General features: G+C 35.6%; 2 protein-coding genes across 9 annotated transcripts; both read left to right on the top strand.

Moving 5' to 3' along the window:
- The first annotated feature begins 3240 nt into the window (after nucleotides 1-3240).
- On the top strand, nucleotides 3241-13536 carry LOC103422292 (uncharacterized). Of its 7 annotated transcripts, XR_011580687.1 has the most exons (16): nucleotides 3850-3973; nucleotides 4232-4300; nucleotides 4559-4643; nucleotides 4768-4847; nucleotides 4977-5077; nucleotides 5173-5272; nucleotides 5470-5532; nucleotides 6475-6523; nucleotides 7485-7575; nucleotides 9061-9187; nucleotides 9700-9788; nucleotides 10120-10243; nucleotides 10329-10453; nucleotides 12039-12119; nucleotides 12357-12428; nucleotides 13474-13524. XR_011580687.1 is itself a non-coding variant. In XM_070821232.1 (4 exons), the coding sequence occupies exons 1-4, from the start codon at nucleotides 3390-3392 to the stop codon at nucleotides 4583-4585; spliced, it is 621 nt and encodes a 206-aa protein (XP_070677333.1). In that variant the 5' UTR covers nucleotides 3241-3389; the 3' UTR covers nucleotides 4586-4644. The 7 variants fall into 7 exon arrangements, 1 of the variants encoding a protein (XP_070677333.1); XR_011580684.1 differs by lacking the exons at nucleotides 4768-4847; nucleotides 4977-5077 and having other exon boundaries at nucleotides 13450-13536; XR_003773552.2 differs by lacking the exons at nucleotides 4768-4847; nucleotides 4977-5077 and having other exon boundaries at nucleotides 9061-9171.
- A 2816-nt stretch (nucleotides 13537-16352) lies between these two features.
- LOC139195759 (uncharacterized) lies at nucleotides 16353-22944 on the top strand. 2 transcript variants are annotated; one of them, XM_070821233.1, is made up of 11 exons: nucleotides 16353-16447; nucleotides 16783-16851; nucleotides 16931-17019; nucleotides 17289-17403; nucleotides 17742-17818; nucleotides 18698-18759; nucleotides 19053-19105; nucleotides 19538-19591; nucleotides 20766-20951; nucleotides 21723-22029; nucleotides 22731-22944. In XM_070821233.1, exons 8-11 carry the CDS (start codon nucleotides 19574-19576, stop codon nucleotides 22733-22735), a joined length of 516 nt encoding a protein of 171 aa, XP_070677334.1. In that variant the 5' UTR covers nucleotides 16353-16447; nucleotides 16783-16851; nucleotides 16931-17019; nucleotides 17289-17403; nucleotides 17742-17818; nucleotides 18698-18759; nucleotides 19053-19105; nucleotides 19538-19573; the 3' UTR covers nucleotides 22736-22944. The 2 variants fall into 2 exon arrangements, 1 of the variants encoding a protein (XP_070677334.1); XR_011580688.1 differs by lacking the exons at nucleotides 16353-16447; nucleotides 16783-16851; nucleotides 22731-22944 and having other exon boundaries at nucleotides 16937-17019; nucleotides 17298-17403; nucleotides 21723-22286.
- Nucleotides 22945-24556: the final 1612 nt, after the last annotated feature.

The raw sequence follows: 24556 nt of genomic DNA, 5'->3' as shown, positions 1-24556 counted from the left end.
TAGTAATGTCTTTCATAATTAATCAATATAAACAAATTACAATTGTTGCCGGCGAGGTTTCATGTCATGAAAACGTCGCATAATAGGCTCATTATCAATAAAAGCAAATACATATCTCTCAATGTAAACAAATATGCTATCATTCAACCATTGATCTTCCATTTTGTTATGCAATGGTATTTTCACAATCTTCATAGCAGAAAAAGCTCTTTTCATAGCACAAAATGGCGACACCCTCAATTCCCTTTGCAACGGTTATAAGAGCTAGTTGAAGTTGGTGTGCAAAACAATGAACATAAAATGCTTAAGGATACTTGTTCAAAATCTTTGTTTTAAGGCCATTTAGCTCACCTTTCATATTATTAGCTCAATCATAGCCTTGTCCCTGTAACTTGGACATACTAGCTCCATGCTTGATAAGATTATTTTCGGTTGGCTAGCCTAACCTAAGAATAATTTACGGAAGTTGGAGATCTTTTGCAGAAAGCTAAAACTTCGACGTTGTCCAAAAATTTTACTCATCCAAAACAAGATTAAAAAGCCACTTAGACTTAGGGCTGGTTTGGTATTGATGTGCTTTGAAAAAAAGCTGCTGTGAGAATAAGCGGTTGTGCTGTGAGAATAAGCGGCTGTGAAATAAATCAGCAGAGTGTTTGGTAAACTTTTTTGTAAAAGTGCTTTTGGAAAAAAAAGTAGTCTAATAGTGGGTCTTTTCATTAAAGAAGCACTGTAGCTTCGAGTGCTTTGAAAAAAAGCCAGTTTTCCAAAGCTACAAATAGCAGCTTCAGCTTTTTCCTTTGATTTCAGCTTATTCTCACAACAGCTTCAAAAATAAGCCCTTTTTTTTTCAGTTTACCAAACACCTAAAACCCTCACAGCTTTTTTTCATGTGTGCTTTTTTTTTAAGCACCTCACTCCCAAACTAGGTCTTAGTACCACGGTCTAAGTGAGAGGTCTTAAGTTTGATGAGAGTAAAACAATTATAAAAAAAAGGTCAAATCCAAGAGAAAATCTAATCACTGAATAGTATGATAAATATCTTTGCTAGTGACTATTGCTACACTAAATTTTCCAACTCAATCATTGTATATTCACATAGTTGAAGTACATTTGTTCTTCTGATCTGATAACCAAAACTTGTTAGCCTTACATCAGTCCCGGAGTAAAAGAAGTTGATGATTTCGAATAACGTTCAAGGAGTGACAATGGCGACCATCCTCATGGATGTTCGTTCTAGTTAGACCAACAAGATTTAATCTAGCTGCTGATCCATACACATCAACCATTTCCTTCGACATGAAACCTTTTCGAGGAGACTCAATGCATCTTCTTGTAGAGAATCTGTTCCCCAAGACAAGATCTCCAACATCGGCTTTATGGCATCAGCCTCATGCAAGACGATGGCTCCGCTTTGAGGAGTGGCTTTGAAAACCAATGTCAGTTTCATACAATTCTCCCGATAACAGCCTCACCAAGTCAGGCAAAGCTTTTGCTTCCAAATGACAGAATATGGAAGTCACACTGCAAATACCACCGTGCACTGAGCATAGTGGAGCGTTCAATGGCTTGAAACAGGACCAGCAGCCGGTGGGTTTGGAGACAGTAGTGAGCTTTGGAGACAATGGTCCCCTCTATATATATATTTTTTATTTTCCCCACTTATACGAAACGGCACCGTTTCGGTCCACTTTTTTCAAAATTTTTAATTAGTTTCTTTTCCCCCACTTATACGAAACGGCACCGTTTCGTTCCACTTTTTTCAAAATTTTTAACTAGTTTCTTTTCCCCCACTTATACGAAACGGCACCGTTTCTTTCCCTATTTATACGAAACGGCATCTGGGTGTTTTGAAAAAAAAATCAACAGAGCAGAACTGCAGCACCGGCGCTGCAGGAGACGAAGAGCAGCAGCAGCATGAGGGGAGGGGCTGGCCAGCCCTCAAGCCTTGTTTTTTCGGCGAGGGGAGTGGCGGCCGCCACTCCTCGCCCTCATGTGGCTTCGCCACTGCTCATCAGTATTCCCAACGAATGATATCAGGTCTCGATCAATGTCAAAGTAATTACCGACAACTGGAAAGCACAAACCTGTCTTGTCTGATTCATTTAGACCTTCCAAATCGAAGATTAGAACAAGTTCAGTAGAGCATGGTGAGATGCGTAACTTCATTTCTGAGCAGGTAATCCCATATTTTCCGATGGATGCACCCATGAATCCAAATCCGAGGTTTAACCTGAACACCCCCATCAACGAGGATGTTGGAATTTATGATCTGGAAGTCTTTGCTGGAAATGGAGAACTTTGGAGTTCTACCACATGAATATGTTCCTGGCTTGATTGGAGACCTAGATTACTGAAGGACGTTAAGGTTGACGGAATACTGGCCACCGAATTTGGGATTATCGATTTATTTGCTCCCATCTGACGCGTTGGACCATGAATCATATGCATTTGGGGACATTGGACTTTTACCCTTTTGAGATGAAGAGGGAGTGTTTTGGCGTGTCTTCCTGTGATATGCAGAAATTGATTTCATGCTCGAATAATCTGTGACTGCAGGACTGCAGAGAAGCCAGGGGCCCAGGATCCGAGGAAACAAATTGTAACACAAAATTTTTGTAGTTCAGATTTTCACTAGCAGATGTTTGAATTTGTTTCGCACACGTCTGTATGGACACATTATTACTTTAGTCTAAAGAAGGCTTTTCCATTGCACTGTACCAATGAACAGTTTTTGGAGCCGAATTTCACTTTATTTACGAGGATGCCATTGACTCTCTCCGCCGCTGATCTTCATGCCGCGTGTTGATGATCGTGGAAAGGCAGGGGTGCGATGGTCATTTTAGTCTAGGGTTTCGAACGGAGTGCGTGGGTTCGAGACTTTCATTTCCTTTCTAAAACTGCAGTGGTACTCGGTGACACCATGCTGTCGAGGGAGAGAGAGTGAGTGAGCGAGCAGAGAGAGAAGAGAGGGAGGGAAGGAGAGAGAGATAGGGATTTGGTGAGAGGAAGGCATGCAGCTTGCAGGCAGATAGAGTCACAGGGCGTGTACGATTCGAGGGAGAGAAATAGAGGGGATTAAGTGGTGATGCTCGATTTGGGAAAAGAAAGAGAGAGAGAGAGAGAGAGGGAGAGAGCGATTTTAGGGTTAGGCGAACTCCTTGACAGCTTGCAGCTCCATGCTCCGTCTCCAGATTCGTCACATATACCAGCCGAAATGGCTAAGGCCCTATGACTAGGGATTGCAGAAGTACAGAGAGAGGGGGAGTGGGTGGGAGTTGGGATGGCGGTCGAGTTCAGGTCTGGCTTGGGCGACGCCTGGTACGACGTCCTGATAGTGAAGGACAGCTGTGATCGACTGAGAGTGAAGTTCGTCGGCTTCGGCGACGACCATGACGAAGATTATGAAGGTGAGCGAGTTCAGGCGGAGGTTCAGGCAAGTGTCCGTACAAGTTCAGGACACGGAGTGCATCTCTGCCTCCACTAATACGGCGCAATTTTCTCAGCACCACCACCACCAAAGTCTCAAAGAAATGGGCCGTGAAGGAAGTGACGAAGTCCAATTTTCCCGAGTTCCTGGAGGAGTTCAAGAACCACGTGTCCACTTCCGACTTCGTGCCCATCTCGCTTCGACACCGCCGACAAGTCGTATTGCAAGGCTAACTACACCGCCGAGCGGTTCTACCTTCTCCAGTTTGCCGCCTGCTCTTTCACTCTCAGAGCCTCCAAGCTTAGCCCTTAACCTTCCATACATTCTCACTATGCCTATACATACACATATAAATTTATATGTATGTATCTATAGAATGTGATTTGATGATGTGTGTTTGCTGATTTTGGTGCAGATACAACTTCGTACTGTTCCCAGGGGATGTATTGAAGATGGGGATGCCAACTTATAGCTTTTCAGTTCAAACATCACATTTGACTTCCATGGTGGAAGAAGGTTTTGATTTCAATGCCTGCATATATAATGGTAAGTCTCCCTTGTGAAGTTTTGGTGTTTAATTTCACTCCCCAATTTCTAATTTTGTGGAATATGATTTTACCCAAGTTAACATTTTTACGAAAACTAGAAAAGTTACATCAGTTAAGAAATTGTCTTGATGAATTTGGGAAAGTGTAATTTGGGATTCTGCAAGTCTGTAACTTTTGATGTTGTTATGATATTTTGTGTTTTTTTTCCTTCACGACAGCTATGTTGGTCTCTCCTCACCTCTCCTTTTTGGTGCAGGAGCGTGGATTACATTCTGCAGATTTGATTTCATTCCTGGTGGAACTTAGTTTTCATGTTAATGGCGAGGTATTAGTTATATGCTCTTTATACATGACTATTCTCTTGCAGTAGCATATGCTTTATTGAATTCCCCCATATTTTTTTTGGCTTATTGTTATTTCCGACTAAAATATGAATAGTGCTGCAGTAAATGTTGCCATAAGAACTTTTCATAGTATTCACTTTTTTATTTCTTTTGTAGAAAAGTGTTTTCTTCCATATGGAAAGTTTCTACCTGGAATTAATCTCTCACCTCTTGATTCTGTTCTCTTTTTTGTGTGTTAGGCATATAACATAAATTACATTGAATGAAAGGCAAAAAAATATGGTTAAGGATCTTGCAGATTTGGGACTGATCAAACTTCAGCAGGTTATACTTTTGTGATTTATTTTTGGTATAACGTGCATTAAATTGGTAATAATTTCCCAAATGACAGTTTAACCATTTCCTGAGCCCAAGTTTTAAATTTCTATCTTTTTGTGTACTTATCCAGGGAAGGAAAGACGGTTTATACCTACTAACGTGGCTACTAATCTTTTAGTTAGCTTGACAGACTCATCATCGAGGAAACAAGTTGGTTATTTGTACTCATTCTAGCTTTGTCTCTAATCTGTTATTCCACAACTAATTCCTAATCATCAAGAAAATTGATGTGCATCCATACATGCTACTTACAAATTTTTTACTCACTTTTTTGTTCAGGGATTTGTTGTAGTGGAAACAAACTCAGGCTCTATGCCTACTCAATATCCAAACTACATAGTGAAATTTTATGTCTTTTCCTAGCTGTTTTCCCCTTTTAGGTACAATTGCATGTTTTAGTTTGATTTTAGGGAGTTCTTGCAATGGAATCTTCCCCTTTTGCAATATATTGAACATAAGACATACCCCTACACAGGGGCGGATCGACGGTGGGTCAAAGTTGGTCAGTTGACCACATGGACGCTGGAAAGTTGGCTGGGGAGAGCACCCAAATTGTTTCTCGCATCTTGGATAAGGTCTGTACTGAATCTTGTTGCTTTGGAACATTTCTTTTAGTTGCAAATAAGAAGTGTGTTAAATGTTTAAGAAGTGTGTTAAATTGTTTCTCTCATCTTGGTTAAGGTCTGTACTGAATCTTGATGCTTTGGAACATTTCTTTTAGTTGTAAATAAGAAGTGTGTTAAATGTTTATGAGTGTTGTATTGATGTGCAGGCACTGAAGGCAATGCTGTCTCCTGATTTCAGCCTTTGTCTCTGCTTAATTCCAGAAAGAGTGGTATAGTTCTCTCATTTGCTTTCCTCTTTCAGTTTATTACATGCTCGGTTACAATTTCTATATTTTCTTTCACTTGGGTGACCGGGGTTTCAAATAGGTTGTGCACTCTGTGTGTGTGAGCCAGAATTGTAGTATGGTTTTCAAGTTGCGTGTTTATTCATGTCTCATTAGTTTCTGGTTCTCTCTTTTATCATCTCGACAAATTTCGTTATCAAAATTTGAGATATTTTTGGATGTTGAATGTTTTTCAATGTTGGCCAACGAAGGTTATTCAGCTAATTCCCTCTGTTGTTTACTCTAATTCTTTATTAACAAATGGATGAGCAGTTTAAGACACTAATTGTTTTATCTCACTACTTGGAATTATGTTTGTCTCTGTATCCAAACATTTGACATGTTGTTAGTTTAGGTCATAGGAAATCATAGTCACGCACCTTACCAGCAACAAATAATTTTCATTTTAATGGAAAGGGCTTCAAAACTTTGCATTTTAATAAAAAAAACCATCTAATAACTTTATTTAACGATAAGAACAAAAAGAAAAAAAACATAAAATATAAACATGTGTGCCCAGTTAAGTTTCATAAACAGTGTAGTACTGTTCCTCTGTCATCTTCTTTGCTGAGGATTTATTTTGAACCTCGCGGAATCAAAAAGACAACTTTAGAGCTGAAGTTTGAATTTTTTGCTATTTAGTAGTGAATTTGTCGCACGGTGGAAATATGTGGAATGATATTTTTGCCTTTCAATTCTAATTGGCAATATGCTACGAATTTAATCTCAGGTTGCATTGTTTTTGTTATTATGTATATTCTTGATTCGTGATTGTAGATGAAGATGGTTGATATTGATATACATTATCTGTCTGTATTTGGTTTTCCGTTTATTTAATTTGGATCGGGTTTTGGAAAATTATCTTTGGTTGCTGCATCGGCGGCTCAGTTGGCTTGCAAGTGTAGTCTAGGCAGGCACAAAAGAGATCACTGCTTAGGTATTTTTCTATCCATTCTTAAATTTGTTAGATGCTAGACGATTGCTTTGCTACTGCCAGGCATTTATATTGGATATGAGATAGGTGGTGTTAACATTTACAAAACATATTGACGACGTGAGGGTGAGTATTCTGAATTTGGACACATTATGCTAATGGTGTCATTAATGTAATCCCATCTTTTGGACACATTATGCTAATGGTAATCTCATCATGCTTAATTACCATTCTTTCTTCATGTCATTATATTCAAAGCATTACCATATTAGATAGGTGGTGTTAGCACATAATCCCATATGTATCTTAGACTGTACTATTAATATCATGATCTGAACATAAGGGATTAGCACAGTAATCATACTCGGTAATCATGTTATGCCTGACATCAAGGCCTGTACTATTAACTTCCAATGGTTGACGAATTGGGAATTTGTTCATCGAATTGGGTTTTCTGGAGTTTAAGTTCTTGGATCAATTTGAGATTTCAAATGAACCTCTGACCTACTAACCTTGATAGAGGGGCAGAGTATGAAGAAAATTGCGGGCAATGACTGTCTAATTCTTTCACATGAATTAGCATATTTCATTCCCTTAAAATTAAAGGAAAACTAATGAAAATGGCTTGAAAATTTTGAGTTTTAATGATAAGGACAAAATAAAGGGTAAAGTGAATAGTACCAAGATTGACTTTTTAGTGTAAAAATGTGGTTTTTCATTAAAGTGAACAGTACCGGGTGCTTTTCGTTAAAGTTCCCTAAAATTAATTGTAAGGCTGCACTCACAATGGGTTAAATGTTGAGCTCTGACTCTCTAATACTTTCACATGAATGAGCTCTGACTCTCTGATGTTTGTTTATAAGTTTTTGGGTTAATTTTACATTGTAATTGTTTTCCCCTAATTTGAATGATTAATTGTTGAACTTTTCTTTCCTCCAAATCCTCATGTTTTCATATCGACAAGCCAAAAGAAATTGAAGATGCAAAACTGGTAATTGAAGCTTTAAGAAGTAAAGGTGTTTCTGCAATTGGTGTTGTAAGCTTTTGTTGGGGCGGTGAGTTCATTTATCTGCTCTCCATAATGTCTATCTATTTCCTGGTTTATTAGTATAATTCCAGTTTAATAATGTCTCATATGAGGAAGTGCTTATTTTCCTGCTCAATTCATTATGGCATAGGTTTTCATATAACCTTGAATTATGTATGCTATTTCTAGGCAATGCCCGTGCGATGTTATCAAAATATTATATGTAAAATATGTTGGTTGGCAATCCATTGGCAGTATATCACAAAAATAATAATTGAACGTGTTTCAGTTGCCTTATGCATATATTATCTTTCACCCCTCATATGCAACTGAGACCTATTGACCCTTATGGGGCCGGGTATATATGTGTTATTTTATGAAATTAATACCATGATTTATTAGGTACACCCCACGGTCGTGAAGACAATTGTATGTGGGATTTGTAATCACACTTGAAACATCACTGAAAAATTAATATCCCCATTACGTTTCGATGAGACCAAATCTGTGTGTTTTGAGTTCTTACGAAAAAAGATTAACTGAAAAATTAAAATAGTCCGCATTTATATCCATATCGAAATTCCAAAGAATGTGTGTTGTATTATTGTCATAGCTTTCTGATTAAGTAGATATCAGAGAGTAAGTATGAGACAATGTGAATAATTAGAGGAAGTTAAAGACATCTTTGCAAGTAAGCAAAAATCTGACCATGAGATAATTGGGTTTTAACAAAGAGTTTAGAGAGAGAGAGAGAGGAATAGTATCATATTTGATGATCCCAATCGTTTGTACGCAAATATTACTTTAGTCTACAGAAGGATCCTAAATTGCTTTGGCTGCTGAAGCCAATTCCAAAGAGGGCGATGTCTTCTACTTGCTCGCCCAAAGGTTCCCATATTTTGCATTTTTTTGGTTTTTTTTTTTTTATAAATTTATTTATGAAATTTGATGACTAAGTTTTAAATAATGAGAAATTAGTTTTTCGCTGTGAAATGTTCATTTTTTGATGTTTCTGTTAAAACAATGAAATCTTAGGGGGGTGTCGTCAAACTAAGATTTTAAAGGATTTTAAAAGAGAGTCCTACAAAATTCATATGGATTTTAAAGAATTTGAATGAATTGTGGTGGATTGTGGGGGGAAGGATTTGAAATCCTAGGGGGTGAGGTTGGATTCTTTTTAGTTTTGGTTATATATAGTTTTTGCTTTCAAATCCCACAAAATCCACAACTTTTTAAAATCCTTTAAAATCTTAATTTTTTGAATACACGTAGATTTGGATGGATTCTAAAATCCTTTAAAATCTTTTAATTGACTACACCTAGATTTTAATGGATTCTAAAATCCTTTAAAATCTTTTAATTGACTATACTAGGATTTTAAAGTCTTAAAATCCTCTCAAATCCAAGTTTGACTACACCCCCCTTAATCTTCTATCAAATGGGCTGTAATTTCATATGTTTTAATGTAAACTATTCACTGATTATGGTTATAATGGGTTGGTCTGAATTGCAGGATTATTAAGGTCTAGAAAAGTTGTAGCCTTAGATGGACCAACTATCTGAGGCCAGACTTGAAGAGAGGTCTTTTATCATAATATGAGGAGAAGATATGTGGGACAAAGAGGTGAGCGAGAGAAACGGTGAGGTTTTATTTTCTGATTTGGATTTTGAAATTGAGTAATTTTCTGCTTTGTCTTTTGAGTAGGTGTGGGATTTATTTTCATGCCAGGGGTTCTAATGGATGGATCGGATGTAAAATTTTCTTTTCAAATTTCAATCCCCCCTGAATCTCTTCATTCCAACCAAACATTTGAGGATTTGGTTTTAATTGTTTGTTTGGACTTTGATCTTTTAACCAATTATTTGGATGCTAGGAAAATTTACATGCTATTTGGATACTAGGAATATTCATGGAACTCAAACAAGATTGTTTTCATAATTTTTTGAGAAATGTGGAATTTCGTTTCATATGGTATTGACTATTTTTCAAAATCCTATAATCTGGTCAAAGTTCTGAATTTCTATTAAGATCAATATTAGTTGTTTTTGGTTCAAGAAAATTTATAAATCGTTTTTGGTTCAAGAAATTCCAACATTCTTTGTTGGTCCTTGAAATTTTCATTGGTATTGATTATAGTGGTTTTTGGAGCAGGTTTGCATGGAAGATGAGAAGACGATCTCTGTGTCCCTCGAAACAAGTATTTCGGGAAGCTCGATGATTCGACTATGTTTCGCGAACAAGTTTGTTCATTTTCTAAATGTTTATATTTAGTCTATTTACACTCAGGTGTTAAGCCATACGTACATAGATGTATGCCTGTTATTTGTTTTCCCCATAATTTTCATATAATTTATGAAGAATGTATAGGAATGACAATGATTGAGTGGATTATGCGAGTCTCACCGTATAAACTGTAAATTCCACATGATTGTTCCCCTTACCCCTCTCAAAACATAGTTTGGGTGGATTAACTAAGATATGTGTAGTTAATCTTTTTGTTTGTCTACAAGTCATGGTTTTGAACTTTTGATGCTTGGTGACTAACAATGTTACATATAATTAATGGGGCAGGCAGTGGCACATATTTAGACAGGGCTTGGTGAGGCAGACCCCAGATGATGTATGCCTACACTAGCATGACCAAGGTGGTTAACCCTGCTGGCTGGAGCGATGATAAGCACCCTGAATGTAACAAGTAAGCAGCCTATGTCAATTAAAACATGATTAAACATTTTCATATAATTAGTTTTGAGAGTCAATAATATAATTTGAAATTGCAGCAACGTGGCCTGCGAAGAGTACAAGTGCATGGGTCCAGGTTCAAATACATATAATGAGAGAAATTTGAGCAAAGAACTGACTGACAAACAAGTCAAGGCTTTTATTAGCCTTGGATATATTCAGGGTATGGTTGCTTCCTCCTCCAAATCCAAAAGTGTAGTTATATATATATATATATATATATATATATATATATTACATATATACACTATTAATTTTGTTAGTACTAGGGAAATAGTTGATTTTTCTACGTGCATATATATATATATATATATATATATGTATATATGGGTTCGATTACAAAATTCTGTCGATTGAAAATCATACTTTATGTTATCATTTACTTGGTACATGAAGATGTTTCATTTTGAAAATGAAAGATAGACTATATTTGGAACAAAATTCTTGAGACTGTTGAGGTGTGCCTTTATAAAGCATATTCTCAGCTTTTAATGCATTTTCAATCTGATCCTTAATTTGTTTCAATTAGGCTCATGAAGCTTGATTACACTCTTCATTTTCAATTGTACCAATTAGGCTCATAAAGTGGTTCAAAGGGCTCCAAGAGCTTGATTCACCAATTTTTTACTTTTCATGTAAAACTTCTTTCAAAAAGCCAAAACATTTTTCATTGTAAATAAATTTAACCATAGGTAACAATCTTTTATCCCTTCTTTTGGTTTTTTGCTGCATTGTTTAGGTCGTGAATTGCGCGGAAAAATGGGGGAGAGGAGTACAATTTATTTAATTTGAGCAAAAATGTAGCATTTAAGCTTAGTTGAGTTGGATAGTGAGAATTAGAGTCAATAAGGCGTCCTCTGTTTATATCTGAAATCTGAATTCATTGAATGATCAATGAGGTTGTAGTGAGAGAAATTGAGAAAGTCAAGAAAAGACGGTCCATACAGTATGTTGTATGTTTTGGGATATCTGAACATCTTAATTTCTGCTCAGGTTGCTGAAAGTTTGTAATTTTACTTGCTGTAGTTGATTCTGTCTGCCACACAAATGGTTATACAACAATGTGTTAACAAAAAATATGATTAAAAATAGTTGATTTGTAGACCACATAAATGGTTATACAACAATGTGTAGCAAAGAATATGATTCTAATGTCGATTCGTTACAACAGAAGTGAACTTTTTCTACTTTAAGCATGGAATTTTTGCTTTTGTTTTTATTGTTGTTGCCTTTATTGTGGTTATTTGACTGATTAATTCTCCATGATATATTGAGCAATATCGTGCTGCTCAAAGAATTTCGTATGTGTTTACGCGTATTTTTGTACTCTAAATAATTCAAATCAAATTCCATTGCTCCTAAGCTAAGGTCAGAATTTGTAGCATATAAGGGAAGGTTAGCAGATACTTGCCAATTATCCAAAACTAGATATTAAGGTCTTTAAGCTTAATATCTTTTTGTATGTGTAGCATCTGCTTGGAAAAGGTTTCAACTTTAATGTCTGTACGTGTTATTACTCTTCACTGATTGTCAAGAACCAGGATTAAAGAAAAGCATCCTTTAAAGTTTAAACTAGAAGGGGGCAGGTTATAAATTACAGGTGAAATGAAACTAGAAATATAGTCTTATAATTTGTGTCTAAAAACATAATAAAGGATATTACGTCCATCCATGATAATAATAAGATTTTTATTTATGTGGTTATGAGTTTGAAGTCTCTTTGATTAAACATTTTCTTTCTCACTCAGGGGTTTACCATGAACCACCTCTTTTTGCAGCTACTATACTTTGATCAGGAAGAGATTGGTGGATTGAGCCTTTGCCTACAAGTACCAAGACTTTTCATCTTTAATTTTGTTTGATTATGAATTATTAGCGTAGTTAGGCACTACAATAAGATCATTCCTTTGACTGAACTATAGAATATAGATACAGATCATTCCTTTAACCTTTTCCTATGTATGCTTTATTAGCTGACATTACAGAATATTCAATTAGCATGGGTGATTGTATTGTTAACATAAAGGATCTCTTTAAATTTTTTATTGTGTATTGACCAATTGCAGGTAGACGGTTCTATGCTCACATAACTTTCCTGCTTGATTCTTCGGATGCCTTCCGTGCAATGTTTGATGGTGGTATAATTTTCTAATTTCCCCTTTGCAGCAATTTCTCTTTCTTTGCTTGCATTAATTTTGTATTGTTTTTTTTTAAGAATTTTTTGTGCATATTTTTGGGAATTTTTATTTGGTTAGAGAAAGGGGAAGAATATAAGGAGAGGAGAATTATAACCTTCGAGTTTCTAAAAGTTTTAATGCGTTTCGCATCCTGCATTTTTGTAACATCCGTACAAGTTGTCACTTAGATCTTTTGGCTTCCGGCTACTTTAGTTTTTCAGCATTGAATTGTAGGATTAAAGTTTTTGATTGAGTTCTTATTTAATTCCAAATTGGAATGGGTACAATCTGAGCACTCCTAAAACTGAAAAGTTCTCCGTAGATTGTGAGAATGGATGTGTCAGTTATGGTTTATCGTCTATGCAAGGATGGCGTACCACAATGAAGGATGCTGTGAGTACATTAAACTTTTCTCTTCCTATTAGAAGTTTTCAAACATAAATTCTTTTGTCTCTTCTCAGAAGTTTCTACTGTTGTATCCTTTTCCGTCTTTATTTAGCATGCTATAGTTTGGATTCAACTAAATATTATTTTACTTGACATATTCAATTGATTGCATAGATCTAATTCCATTGGCGGATTATTATCTGTCCTTAGTCTGAATGTGTCAGTAAACATTGTTTGTTTCACCACCAAGTACGATTATTGAAAACATATATAATAGAGAATTTATTTACTTTTTGATGGACATACTAGAGAATTTGTAAACATGCTTAATAGAAAATGCTCTTGATACGCACTAGAGAATGATGTGATACATATTCCGGGTCCTATACATATAGTTGTTGTTTCTTATGGAAACAGAACTTTTTTGGCAACCATGTCTTTGTGATCAAGAATGTTCAGTTTCTTCCTACTAATTATGCAATGTCTTTACATGTTAGCTCAGTTGAATGTATATAAAAGCCAAGCTGCTTATCTTATCGACCTCATTCACTCATATGTCCCTCTATTCATTCATGATTATGTTGAATTTATTCAGGTTAAATGTGTCTTATTCATACAGTTATACCTGAAACAGTGGTTCCCGCTGCAACGCGTGGGCTTATTTTCTAGTCTATTCTAAAATTGAAGGGGGAGCGGCACTATAGCGGCCTCATTCTTTGCCACTCGATTTCACTCTATTTACAAAAATACCGGCCAAATTGCATGGGTTGGGAGGGTAATTCTCAAAATTTTAGAGGGTAATTTTGTCCATATGGTTTATCAGGGAGCCATTCGATTTCATGCTATTTACAACAAAGCCGTCAGGTTTGGAATGATATTGGGGCCGGGTTGGAAGGGCAATTTTGTCATGTGTGTTTGAGACAGATTGGGGTGGGTTTAGGTATGCTGTCATTCAGTGAGGGTTTCGGGGATGGGAGGCCATGCCTCCGATAGAGAGAGACAAAGCGAGAAAGAGAGAGGAATGGGGATCTCAGCGCCATTGCTGCAGATCTTCGATTTCATGAGTGGGAGAGGGGGGACAGTCAGAGAAAAGTATGGGGGCCTGTAGTTAACGGGACACGAGCCTAAGGCGAGGACTCCATATTTCCCTCTTGCTTTGCTGTACTGGTCGTGTTACTTGATGGAACTGCAGCAGTGCTCTTCAGCTGCTTGATTCTCTCTCCAAAATTTCGGGTTTTGAGCCCTAATGAGATCAGGATTTCGGTCTGGAATCATACGGCTCATTCGTAGTAGGAGGTATGTGGGTTTTCCCCTGTTTGTCTTCCTTTTGGTCTAATTTGGGGCAAAATTGTAGAATTCTATGCATCTCTGTGTGTGTCTTGGTGTAATTTATGTATAGTCTATCAATTTTTACTGAACAATTTGGCTTTGTTTCTATAGTTTGTATTCTAGATTTGCAATTTATATGATATGCTGGTGATTTGTTTGCTTTTCATCCTTCCGGAGCAATAACATTACAATTTCGATTTTTGGCATGGGATATCATACGAGTTTACTTACATGAACACCAGAAAGCAACTGATATAACGATAACGATCAAAGAACGGTACAGTAGAGCTCAAACAATTAATGAAAATTGCCATTAAGGAAAAGTCTGAAAAGATGAATGAAAGAAGCACCTACATGTATTTGGATCTACACAAAACTATTGTATTGTGTAATCTTATTGCTACATATATATAACCTAATATTATTAGGACTAATGGAACATTTCATCTTGAGAATTTTTTTTAATTGATTGTTGTAAAATTCAATTCTTGCTAAATGCTTTCTTCATTTTTTGCTGATTTGCGTGTGGATCTTTTGTTTGATTTCATTTTTGGTTGCAGGAAACATTTATCTTCCAATTTTAGGGTTTTGTTGTGGGAGTTTGCAAACGCTTTATGGATCAGGTGTGTAACTTATCATTAACCGTTTTTTATTTTTATTTTTTGCGTTTTAATTAAAATTGAAAGACTGCTGAGGAATGGATATGCCTGCGGTTATATAACTTATCTTTAACCATTTACTAATATTTTTTGAGTTTTAATTAAAATTCAAAGATTGTTGAGGAATGTATATGGCTACGGCTTAGTTGTGAATTAATGGTGCTGCGGCAACTCCTAAGTTGCTATTTAGGTAAAATTTCAGAGCTCCCCCAATTTAAATTTTCAATTTCTAGGGTTCATTTCGATTTGGGTTTGTTTGGAATCTGCGTTTTCTTTGGTATTTTTGGTTATTCCGTCGTCGGTCATGGCCTCCTGAGATGGAAAGAGCCATGGGCGTGTATGGCTGCTACCGTGTTTGCTTAGTCTGAGAGGCTGATTTGCTTTTGGGTTTGTGTCTATCTTGCTAATTTTGGATATGTTTGGATTTTGTTTTGCTGGGGTTGTCATTCTTTAAAATTTTGTAAATTTTCTATGAAGAAATGAACATTTGTGCCTGTCTAGGGTTTAGGTTTTGCTGAAATGTTCATATCTAGGTTTGGGTTGTTGCGTCGTTAATTTTGAATTTTATGTTTAATTTGGGTTTTTACATTGAGAATTTTGAATCTTTTGCCTGATTATGGTGTAATTAATTTTAATTTTGTGGGTTTGAGTAAATTGTGCACCTTTTCTTTTTGTTCTTTAATGGTTTGGAAAAAAAGCATGAATCTGGAGGATGGAACAAATGGGTTTTCTGTTCAAATCCCTCACCCAAATTAAATATATAAATTAATTTCTTAATTTCCTTTTAATGGTTTGGAAATCAAGCCTTTTATTTTGTGCATTTTCACAATTATTTCTTCCCGAGTTGGAAAGTAGAAGCTTCAACTTTTAGCTCAGACCTTAAAGCCTCAAAATTTTCACCTTATCAATCTGGTTATTCCAGGCAAGCATAACCTTTATCAACATCCTGTTTATTGAATATCAGAATTTCAGTTCTGTATTAGTGCATTTCATTGATGATAATCCAAAATTTTTAATCCTCTGTGTTTCAGGAATGCAGTGTTAATTCTTCGGACTATCGACCACTAAACATTGAGAATTTTGAATCTTTTGCCTGATTATGGTGTAATTAATTTTAATTTTGTGGGTTTGAGTAAATTGTGCACCTTTTCTTTTTGTTCTTTAATGGTTTGGAAAAAAAGCATGAATCTGGAGGATGGAACAAATGGGTTTTCTGTTCAAATCCCTCACCCAAATTAAATATATAAATTAATTTCTTAATTTCCTTTTAATGGTTTGGAAATCAAGCCTTTTATTTTGTGCATTTTCACAATTATTTCTTCCCGAGTTGGAAAGTAGAAGCTTCAACTTTTAGCTCAGACCTTAAAGCCTCAAAATTTTCACCTTATCAATCTGGTTATTCCAGGCAAGCATAACCTTTATCAACATCCTGTTTATTGAATATCAGAATTTCAGTTCTGTATTAGTGCATTTCATTGATGATAATCCAAAATTTTTAATCCTCTGTGTTTCAGGAATGCAGTGTTAATTCTTCGGACTATCGACCACTGCCGTCTGATTCTCCTCAATGGTGCTTGCACCATTTGAACCAGAGGGAATCTTAAGGTTGATTTCTGCATTTGTCGAACTCTAACTCTATTTCCATCTCTCTCTCACACAAACACACTATGTCAATGTTAAAACGTCATCATTCCTGATTATTCAAAATTGGTCTTTGGTTCATTTTATTAGTAAATTTTCAATTATCTGGTTGCTGTTACATGTTTAAGTCAGATTGCATGATATTTTGGTATTTTAGTTATGATAGCTCTGGATTAAACTCTCACCTTTTGTACATTGCACTATTTAACTCACCAACGTGAGAGCCGAACTTTAGGCTCTTACGTGCACATAATTTTCTTAAAATAAGAAAATAAAATGGGCAGTACCTTAATTTGCAGGAGAAGATTTCTGATGAGTTAGATAAGAGAGCGAAGAAGTTTCTTAGAGGAGCAGAAGCAAATTTGGTGGTATGGCCTAGAAACTTTGAGTTTTCATGAAACGTATACATGTTTATTTGTCACTGCATCTTGGATTTTGTGTTTTCAGGGCTTGAAGATAAGAAATTGAAGGGTCAACTTGCTGTTAGAGAAGAATTGTATGGAAAATCTGCACAAGCTGCTGCCAAGGCTGAGAAGGTGATTTGTTTTCCTTAATGTGATATGTTGGTCTGTTCAAACTTTAATGGAAGGAAAAAGAATCTTACATAGAGTCATGCTTAAGCAGTAGACTGGATTTTGTACTCTCTCTTTTCCAGTCGTGTACTGTTGTATTACATTTTTTTTTCTGATTTACTAGATTTGGTTTATACAAGCGATCGTCTACATGAAATCTTGCTTCTTCTGTTCTTTTAGTCCATGTAATACTGATAACAATTGATTTGAATGTTTGTTTTGTTTTTTATCAGAATTATCAGTGGCTTCTACCAAGTGAGGGAGGCTATTTGGAGACTGAAGGCATAGAGAAGACATGGAGGATCAAACAAGAATCAATTGCTCTGCACCTATCAATGCCGCCAAATGGTAATAATGCTTCCCTCTCTTCTTTCTGCCTCTCTATGTGTATATATTTATCATTTTCTAGATGGAATAATCCATTGATCATCCAAGTGGCTATTCGATTTTGCATCTTCTCTTTCCCAATTGAAGTGGTTATTCAATCCATACTAGCTAGATACATTTGAATCGGTTAATTATTTTTGCTGACAATATATGATATCTAATGTAATTGATTCATTCAGTTTTTCATACCTGGATTTAATTCTTTCTTAATTAGTGCTGCAAAATCTGTATTGCAAGCTATTTTTTCCGAGAAACAATCAGATTATTGGATCTAAGTAGCTAATTGTTTTAATTTTGAGGCTTCAATAAAATCAGCACCCACAACTGGAGAAGTCAAGAAGCCTGACCGCTACCGCCTTAGAATCGTCGCTCTTCGGTAAGTTTTCAACATGATATGTTCAAATCCTCTTAATCATGTTCTTGAATTTTACCATATGTATTTTGTTCTTTGCATTTTGTTATTTGAACTCTATTCTTTGAATTTGGTTACCTGAATCGTGCCTAATATTTGATGTGGCCAGTGGCTTTGTATGGCTGGCTGGTGTGATTTGGGAGTGTTTTTAGTTAATGGGAGACAGGACAAAGGTGTGAGGTAGCGAAGTCAAGTGGGATTAGGAATTTAGGATAGTAGAGTATTTGCTATTTATGGGATTAGAAGTCTTTCTTTATTTTTTTCTTGGTGCAAAGGGTGAGTAATTTTAACTCCAGTTTAAGGTAATAACATGTGAATTTTTCTCATTGCCACTTTTTTCCCTTCTATTAAAACAACCTTTGATTTCTTTGATAGTGCCTTTTTTTATCTGTGCTATTATAATTGTTCTTAGCTATTTTGGAACTAAATTTTTCGTGATGCTCTTTCCTTTTCTTCTTAGTGAAAAATACATACTAAAGTAACAATGCAATGGTGGTGGGAATAAGCGTTCTCAGCTATGTATGGATGTGCAATATGAATTAGGTGGATGATGTTGAAGCATCAGTCAATAAAAAAAAAAAAAGGATCTTAGATATTATACATTAATCCATAATGAATTTGTTGTCCGCCTTGCATCAAAGGTGAGAAGGGCCTTCTTTATTTCGGCCTCAATTATTAATTGAAAACTCATTCATATTTTTTCATAGAAATTCCGTCATTATGCGCTGCTATTTAATTGCTCTTTTTGGGTTTTCTAGCCAAAAAGTCAGTCAGTGTATATTTAATTTAGTTCCCCTAATTTCCTTTTAATTCATTTATTTTTTGTTTTGTTGGGTGATGCAGTTTGATCAAATCGGGTTGAATTGAATAATCCTTGAAGTGGCAAGAAGGAACTGACTAAGCAAGTAATAATTCTTAATTACTTATATGTTTTCATTTTAATTTATGATTTGATTGGCCCTTTCTTATATAAATTTCGAGCTCCATAATCGTTGGACCATTGACATGTTATGAGTGCTGATTAGTTTATGTGTGTAAATATAGTGTATGGGTGTTAAGTACTTCAGATGTTATTGACGATCTCAGAAGGGAAGGGGCATCCCCTTCTTCTTCTCCTTTTTCTTTTCTCTTGAATTCTCTCTCAAAAAACTAAACCACAGCCGCCAGTTTTCTTATCCCTAATCGCCGATCTCCTCAGGTTTGCACCAAGCCAGCGAAGGAATCAGGGGAACGGAGCTCAGACTGTCAGAGGTATAAATTCACATCGTTAATTTTTTTTTTTTTTATTAATCTCAACCGGATCTGAGAAATTCTAAGCCATGGATCTATGTATAGTGTGTGTTGAATCTCTGAGCATCTCTATTTTTTTTTTCATCAAATGGTCTCTATAGTGTCTGTGTATTTGCGCATCCATGTATGAATATGATCTCTGCAATCTCATTATTGTCCTGGGAAACCACCAAAATTATCAATTACTTGCTTTCTATGTACAATGTTATCAAACTCTAATTTCAAATTTTCTGATTTTGGGGTGGAGGGAGTGCTAATATAGTAATTTTCAGGTATGTTGGTTCTTTGCTGGATTTTTTTTGGGTAACTTTGTGATTTGCAGTTAATTTTAGGAATTGATCTATGGGTTTGGTTTGAATGCACTGACATAAGTTATTGTTTCTGTTAATGCAGATGATGGAAATTGACCCGAGTTCAAACTGAAACAATATGATTATTTTCGTTATGGTGAGAACTCAGAACCCTTTCTTAAACTTTCCTGTTTTTGGAATTGAGAAATTGGGTTAATTTTATGATGATTCACCAAGAATTTGTCAATCATTTTAATGCATATGAGACAGGGTTTCTGCTTTGTAGGATCTGTTTTTGGTCTTTAGATATTGCTTGATTTGGTATTGTCAAATGGTATATGAATTTCCATGTTCACTTTGTCAGGATAAATTTCCAAGATTGTCATTCGATTCTAAAGACATACATTGAACGGTACATATTCCAAGATTGTTGTTGGACAATCAAGCAAATCAAGATTATCATTTGTCAAGATTGTTTTTAGAAAGTAATTTCTCTGATCAAACAAATCAAGCAAAGTGAACATGGTATATGAATTTCCAAGATTGTCAGTATGAAACTATACATTAATGCTTGATTTGGTATGGCGTTTTCTTCACAAACCTTTTAAATGTAAGAAACTTTTAATTTTTCTGGATTCAATTTTAAATAAGATATTCAAAATTGGTCCTTGGTTCATTTTATTAGTAAATTTTCCTCTTCTAGAATTGTGACTTGCGGTCTTGCTTTTTATGATTCACAATGTTAATCCTTTACTTATGCATTGATGGGTAAGTCTTTGGTTCTGTTTTTGTTGAACTTTTAATTAGCCCAGGCTAGCTGTCCCTTCCTAATGGATGGGTTTGGTTTCAGGATTCTCTTTTCTTTGTTGAATTTTCAAGATAGATGTTGTATTTGTATGTTACATAGCTTTTTCTGAATTTCCAATTTCGTTTCAAAAAGACCTAAAAAAAAAGAAGGAAAAAGCTCTCTGGCGACCAGTTTTTTGTGGTGATTTTCCCAGTTTTGTCCATGCGTTTTTTTTCTAATTTTGGATTTGCAAATGAGTATTCTTTTTTCTTTGTTCCTTCGTGACTTGCATGCTGCTATATAATTTGGTTTTGTTTTTGTTTGTTCTCAGAGTATGGTGTGTGGGAATCTGTAGTGCTTCATTTTTGCTCTGTACCAAGAGTTGTTTTCTTCTTTCTTATGGTTGTGAATATATATATGTGAACACATAATATCTTCATTTGGAATGAATCGAAAAGCTTACTACGATAAAATTATATTTTGTGGTACTTGAATATGGTTGGCTAAATTATACTGGTTTTAAGTTGAGGACATTTTACTGCAGAAATGGATGGTTCATGGATTGCAGTTGGCACGACCATGGCCACGACCACGAAGAGGAGACATTGTTGGCGATATCGAAGCTCCTAAAGGAATTGACCGAGGAGGAGGACATGAAAGTACAGATTTGGATTTCATCAGCACGACCAAGATCATGAGCATTTTGATTGTCTGCAGCTCTCAGTTTTTGGTATTTCTTCTTACATTTAATCTGGTTGAATTTTTTATTTTGTGGGTTTGGAAATTCAAGTTTTTTTTTCTGCAATTTATATTTCCATTGAAGTTTTTGAACTGTTTTGTTTGGTTGCCAGTATGATTACTTATAGACTATTTCGCCATATGCATTTGCTACAAAATGTAAACTTATTTTAAATGAAACATGTTGAAGTCTCTTTGCATTTGCGTAAGCTATTGTGTGTTGTTAAAAGAGAGGGGGCATCTAGCATACAACACACATGCCATGGTTGTACAACTAAGTTTGCCATGGAAGGATTTCCGGATTTCTTCGATGCCTCTCCTTCGGCCAAGCCTCTGCATTTACATGATCATTGTCAAACACTGTAGCAACTATAAGTTTGTCAAAATTTATAATTATGGTTATTGATTGCGAATTTTGATCATAGTGGTCCAGATTTACTTGCTCATGATCTTTTTATTGTTTTACTGTGAAAAGATGGATACTTTACTGCAAAATATGCTTAATTTAATGCAGATTTGCTAGGTTTTTACTACAATTAGGTTAATTGGATAATGTATATTGGCGATTTTGCAGTAAGTTCAATGCTTTTGTGTATCTACTTCTCTTTTGATTAACTTCTCACTCTTACAGGCTTAGATTCAAAATCATAATGGATTCCCCTTTTAACATTGGACCTCTCTGAAAACTCTCTAATCATCATTGATTGCAGACTAAAATTTAATGCATTAAATTTCCTTCCCTCTTTCTTCTCCAAATTTTCAGGTCTCCACAATTGTTCAGGTTGTCGGCATTATTCTTTCCTTGCACGCAGCTACTAAAATTTCCAGTAGAGCCCAAGGTATAGCAACAATTGCCAGTAGATGGCATACGTTAATGATATGCAGTTCTAATGATTCACCGCATACCAGAAGTTCAGACAGTTTGGTGAACTTTGAGGCTGCCAACAGATTGAGCTCACTGCATATAAGTTACTCTGAGAGTGATTTGGAGTCAACGGATTATGTTCATGTGCCTACAAATTCCCAGCTGGTTTCACATATGGCTTCATACCACAAGAGACAAGCTTTTGGTATGCATCAGCTTATGCTGTTTCAGTATTTTCTGTTTGAAAAGATGGCTCTTTTGGTCGTCATTTATGGTTTTCGTTTGTTCATTTCCCATGGTTCAGTCTTACTGATTGTTGATTGTGGCTCATACTCTATTTATATTTCTCTGTAAACTGCTAATTTTGGAATATACTATCGTTTCCTTGCTGGTACATTAAAATGAAAATATGAAAAGTAGTCTCAATCTCGCCTGGGGGTGTTGCAGGCTGATTCAATGCTACGAGGCACTTCGTTTAGTACTATCTGAGGGAGAGGTGTTGGGTGTCTGAGACTGCAAAACCAAATTATTTATGGAATTTATAACATGCAATCAGTTTTTTTTTTTAAGTTTAGTTCAAATAATGTTGATTGCACTGTTATAAAGCTTTCTTTTATAGTTAGGTTGAAAATCATATAGATATATTCTTTATTTAGTTGGTCCAATCTATGAGATTGTTTTGTTTGATGTTTCAATCAAAATATGGTCTTTTTTTGTGTGTGAAATTATAATGGAATTGCAAGTCAAGTATATCTTAGATTCTTGGTTGCTTACTCACCTTCCCACAGCTATTATATTGTCTCTTGACTGGATGGATTTTTATAATTTCTTGGAGTTATAATGCTTTTTATAATTTCCTAGATCTATCCTCTTTGTTCATTCATGATTATGTTGAATGTTTTTCAGGTTAAATGTGTCTTATTCATGTAGTTAAGGCTGGTGCATTTAAGTCCCGCAGCATCGCGCGAGCATATTACTAGTTTACTCCATGAGAAGTAGTGAATGACAGTGGTGTTTAAGGGTAATGCTAGGGAGATTAAATTTTCAAATTAAATGATGTGTCACCAATAGAAATGTGCATGTTTATCAACGCTTGAGCAATAAACCATTCATTAACTTCCATGTCTTTTAGTTTTCAAAATTTAGTTTACAAATTGAGTCTCGTTAACATTATCCGTTTGTTAATTATTACTAGGCTCGTGCATCTCTCTCTCTCTCTCTCTCTCTCTCTCTCTCTCTCTAGAAGTCAGTAGGCAAGCTTAGACAACTCATTGGGGGTTGACAAGATGCACAACATGTTGACTGTCGTTTTCTCTGTTGTTTTAAAATCTACATATTTCTTTTCAGTAGGCTCTTGATCATGCTAAACCCTGTATCGAAAATGCAAAGAATGCTGCTCAAAGTAGACATAAAATGAATCCTTTTAGTCTAGTCTTGCTGAAAGACGTATTTTCCTTAATGCATGCATTGGATTGTAGAGCCTGAAGGCAGCCAGGACGAATTCAAACTAAACAAAAGAAATGGTAACCCAAGAAAGAGTGTTATCAAAGGACAAATTCCGTTATTTATTACATAAGATGTAAGTGTTAAAAACAAAAGAGGGAAAAAATATCACACACACACACACACACACACACACATACATATACAGTGGCAGATCTACAGAAGGACATGGGAGGTCCTAGGACCCCTCGGCGACCCTAAATCGTTGCTAGAAAATTTTCGGGAGCCCTCGTACTCGAACACGAGGCCTGTGCAATGTGTTCTGTAATTTCTGGGTTTGCAGGGTTTTGTTCTTGCGAAGATGAAAGGAGGAAAAAGATGATTAAATGGGTTTCTCTCTCATCCTTTCATTCCCACGTGACCACTCTCAAACTTTCCCATTTAATTTATTTTTTAATTGGTCCAATCACATTTGGACAGCTAACATCAAGTTGATCTTTCCAAAAAATGAAAATGGGCTGTCAATCCCTAGGTGTATTTTTGCTAATTGGTGCGGCTCCCCTCTTTATGTCACATCTCATCCCAAAGCGGACAATATTGTGCTTTATGTCACATCTCATCCCAAAGCGGACAATATTGTGCTACGGTGGTGGAGCGGGCCCGGGAAGTGATCCACACCCCGACCCAAAATCAGGGCGTGCTGGCCGTCACGCCCTAATTTTGGGTCGAGGTGTGTCACTTTACGCGTCCAGTGCCTCATTTTGCTTTCTACACCCACATATTTAACACACTTATTTGTCTTAAAATTCAATATAAATCAATATGATCTTTAAAAATATTATGTAAATTACTATGAATTGTAATTATTTGAACTTTTATCTTATACCTTAAATTCACCAAAATACTAAAGGTATATACTAAATTTACTTAAATTCACCTAGTCCGTCTAGACCGCGTGCGGAGAAGAAAGAAAATAGGACCCTTTTTAACAATTGGTATATGTTTTGTGTTTTTTTTTTTTTTTTGTTAAATGTGTAGTTTAGAAATAAAAAAATATGGAGAGATTTTTCAAGTCAAAGCCGATAGCACCATCTATTTATTCAGTGAGAAAGATGGTTGACTAATGTTTTTTCATGTATTGGTAATGAAGCTATCATAGAACATTTTTAGGCTATGAAACCCGTCGTGGACGCTCAAATTAGGATTTTATAGGTTGTTGTAGTGTTGTTTTGCGTATGATTTTTTAATGAAATGTATTATATTTAACCTTTCAATGTTAATTTTGTCTA

This window comes from Malus domestica, chromosome 05, assembly GCF_042453785.1.
Source record: "Malus domestica chromosome 05, GDT2T_hap1".
Lineage (NCBI taxonomy): Eukaryota > Viridiplantae > Streptophyta > Magnoliopsida > Rosales > Rosaceae > Malus > Malus domestica.
Note: the sequence above shows the minus strand (reverse complement) of the source record. Positions and strands in the feature narration are given on the sequence as shown.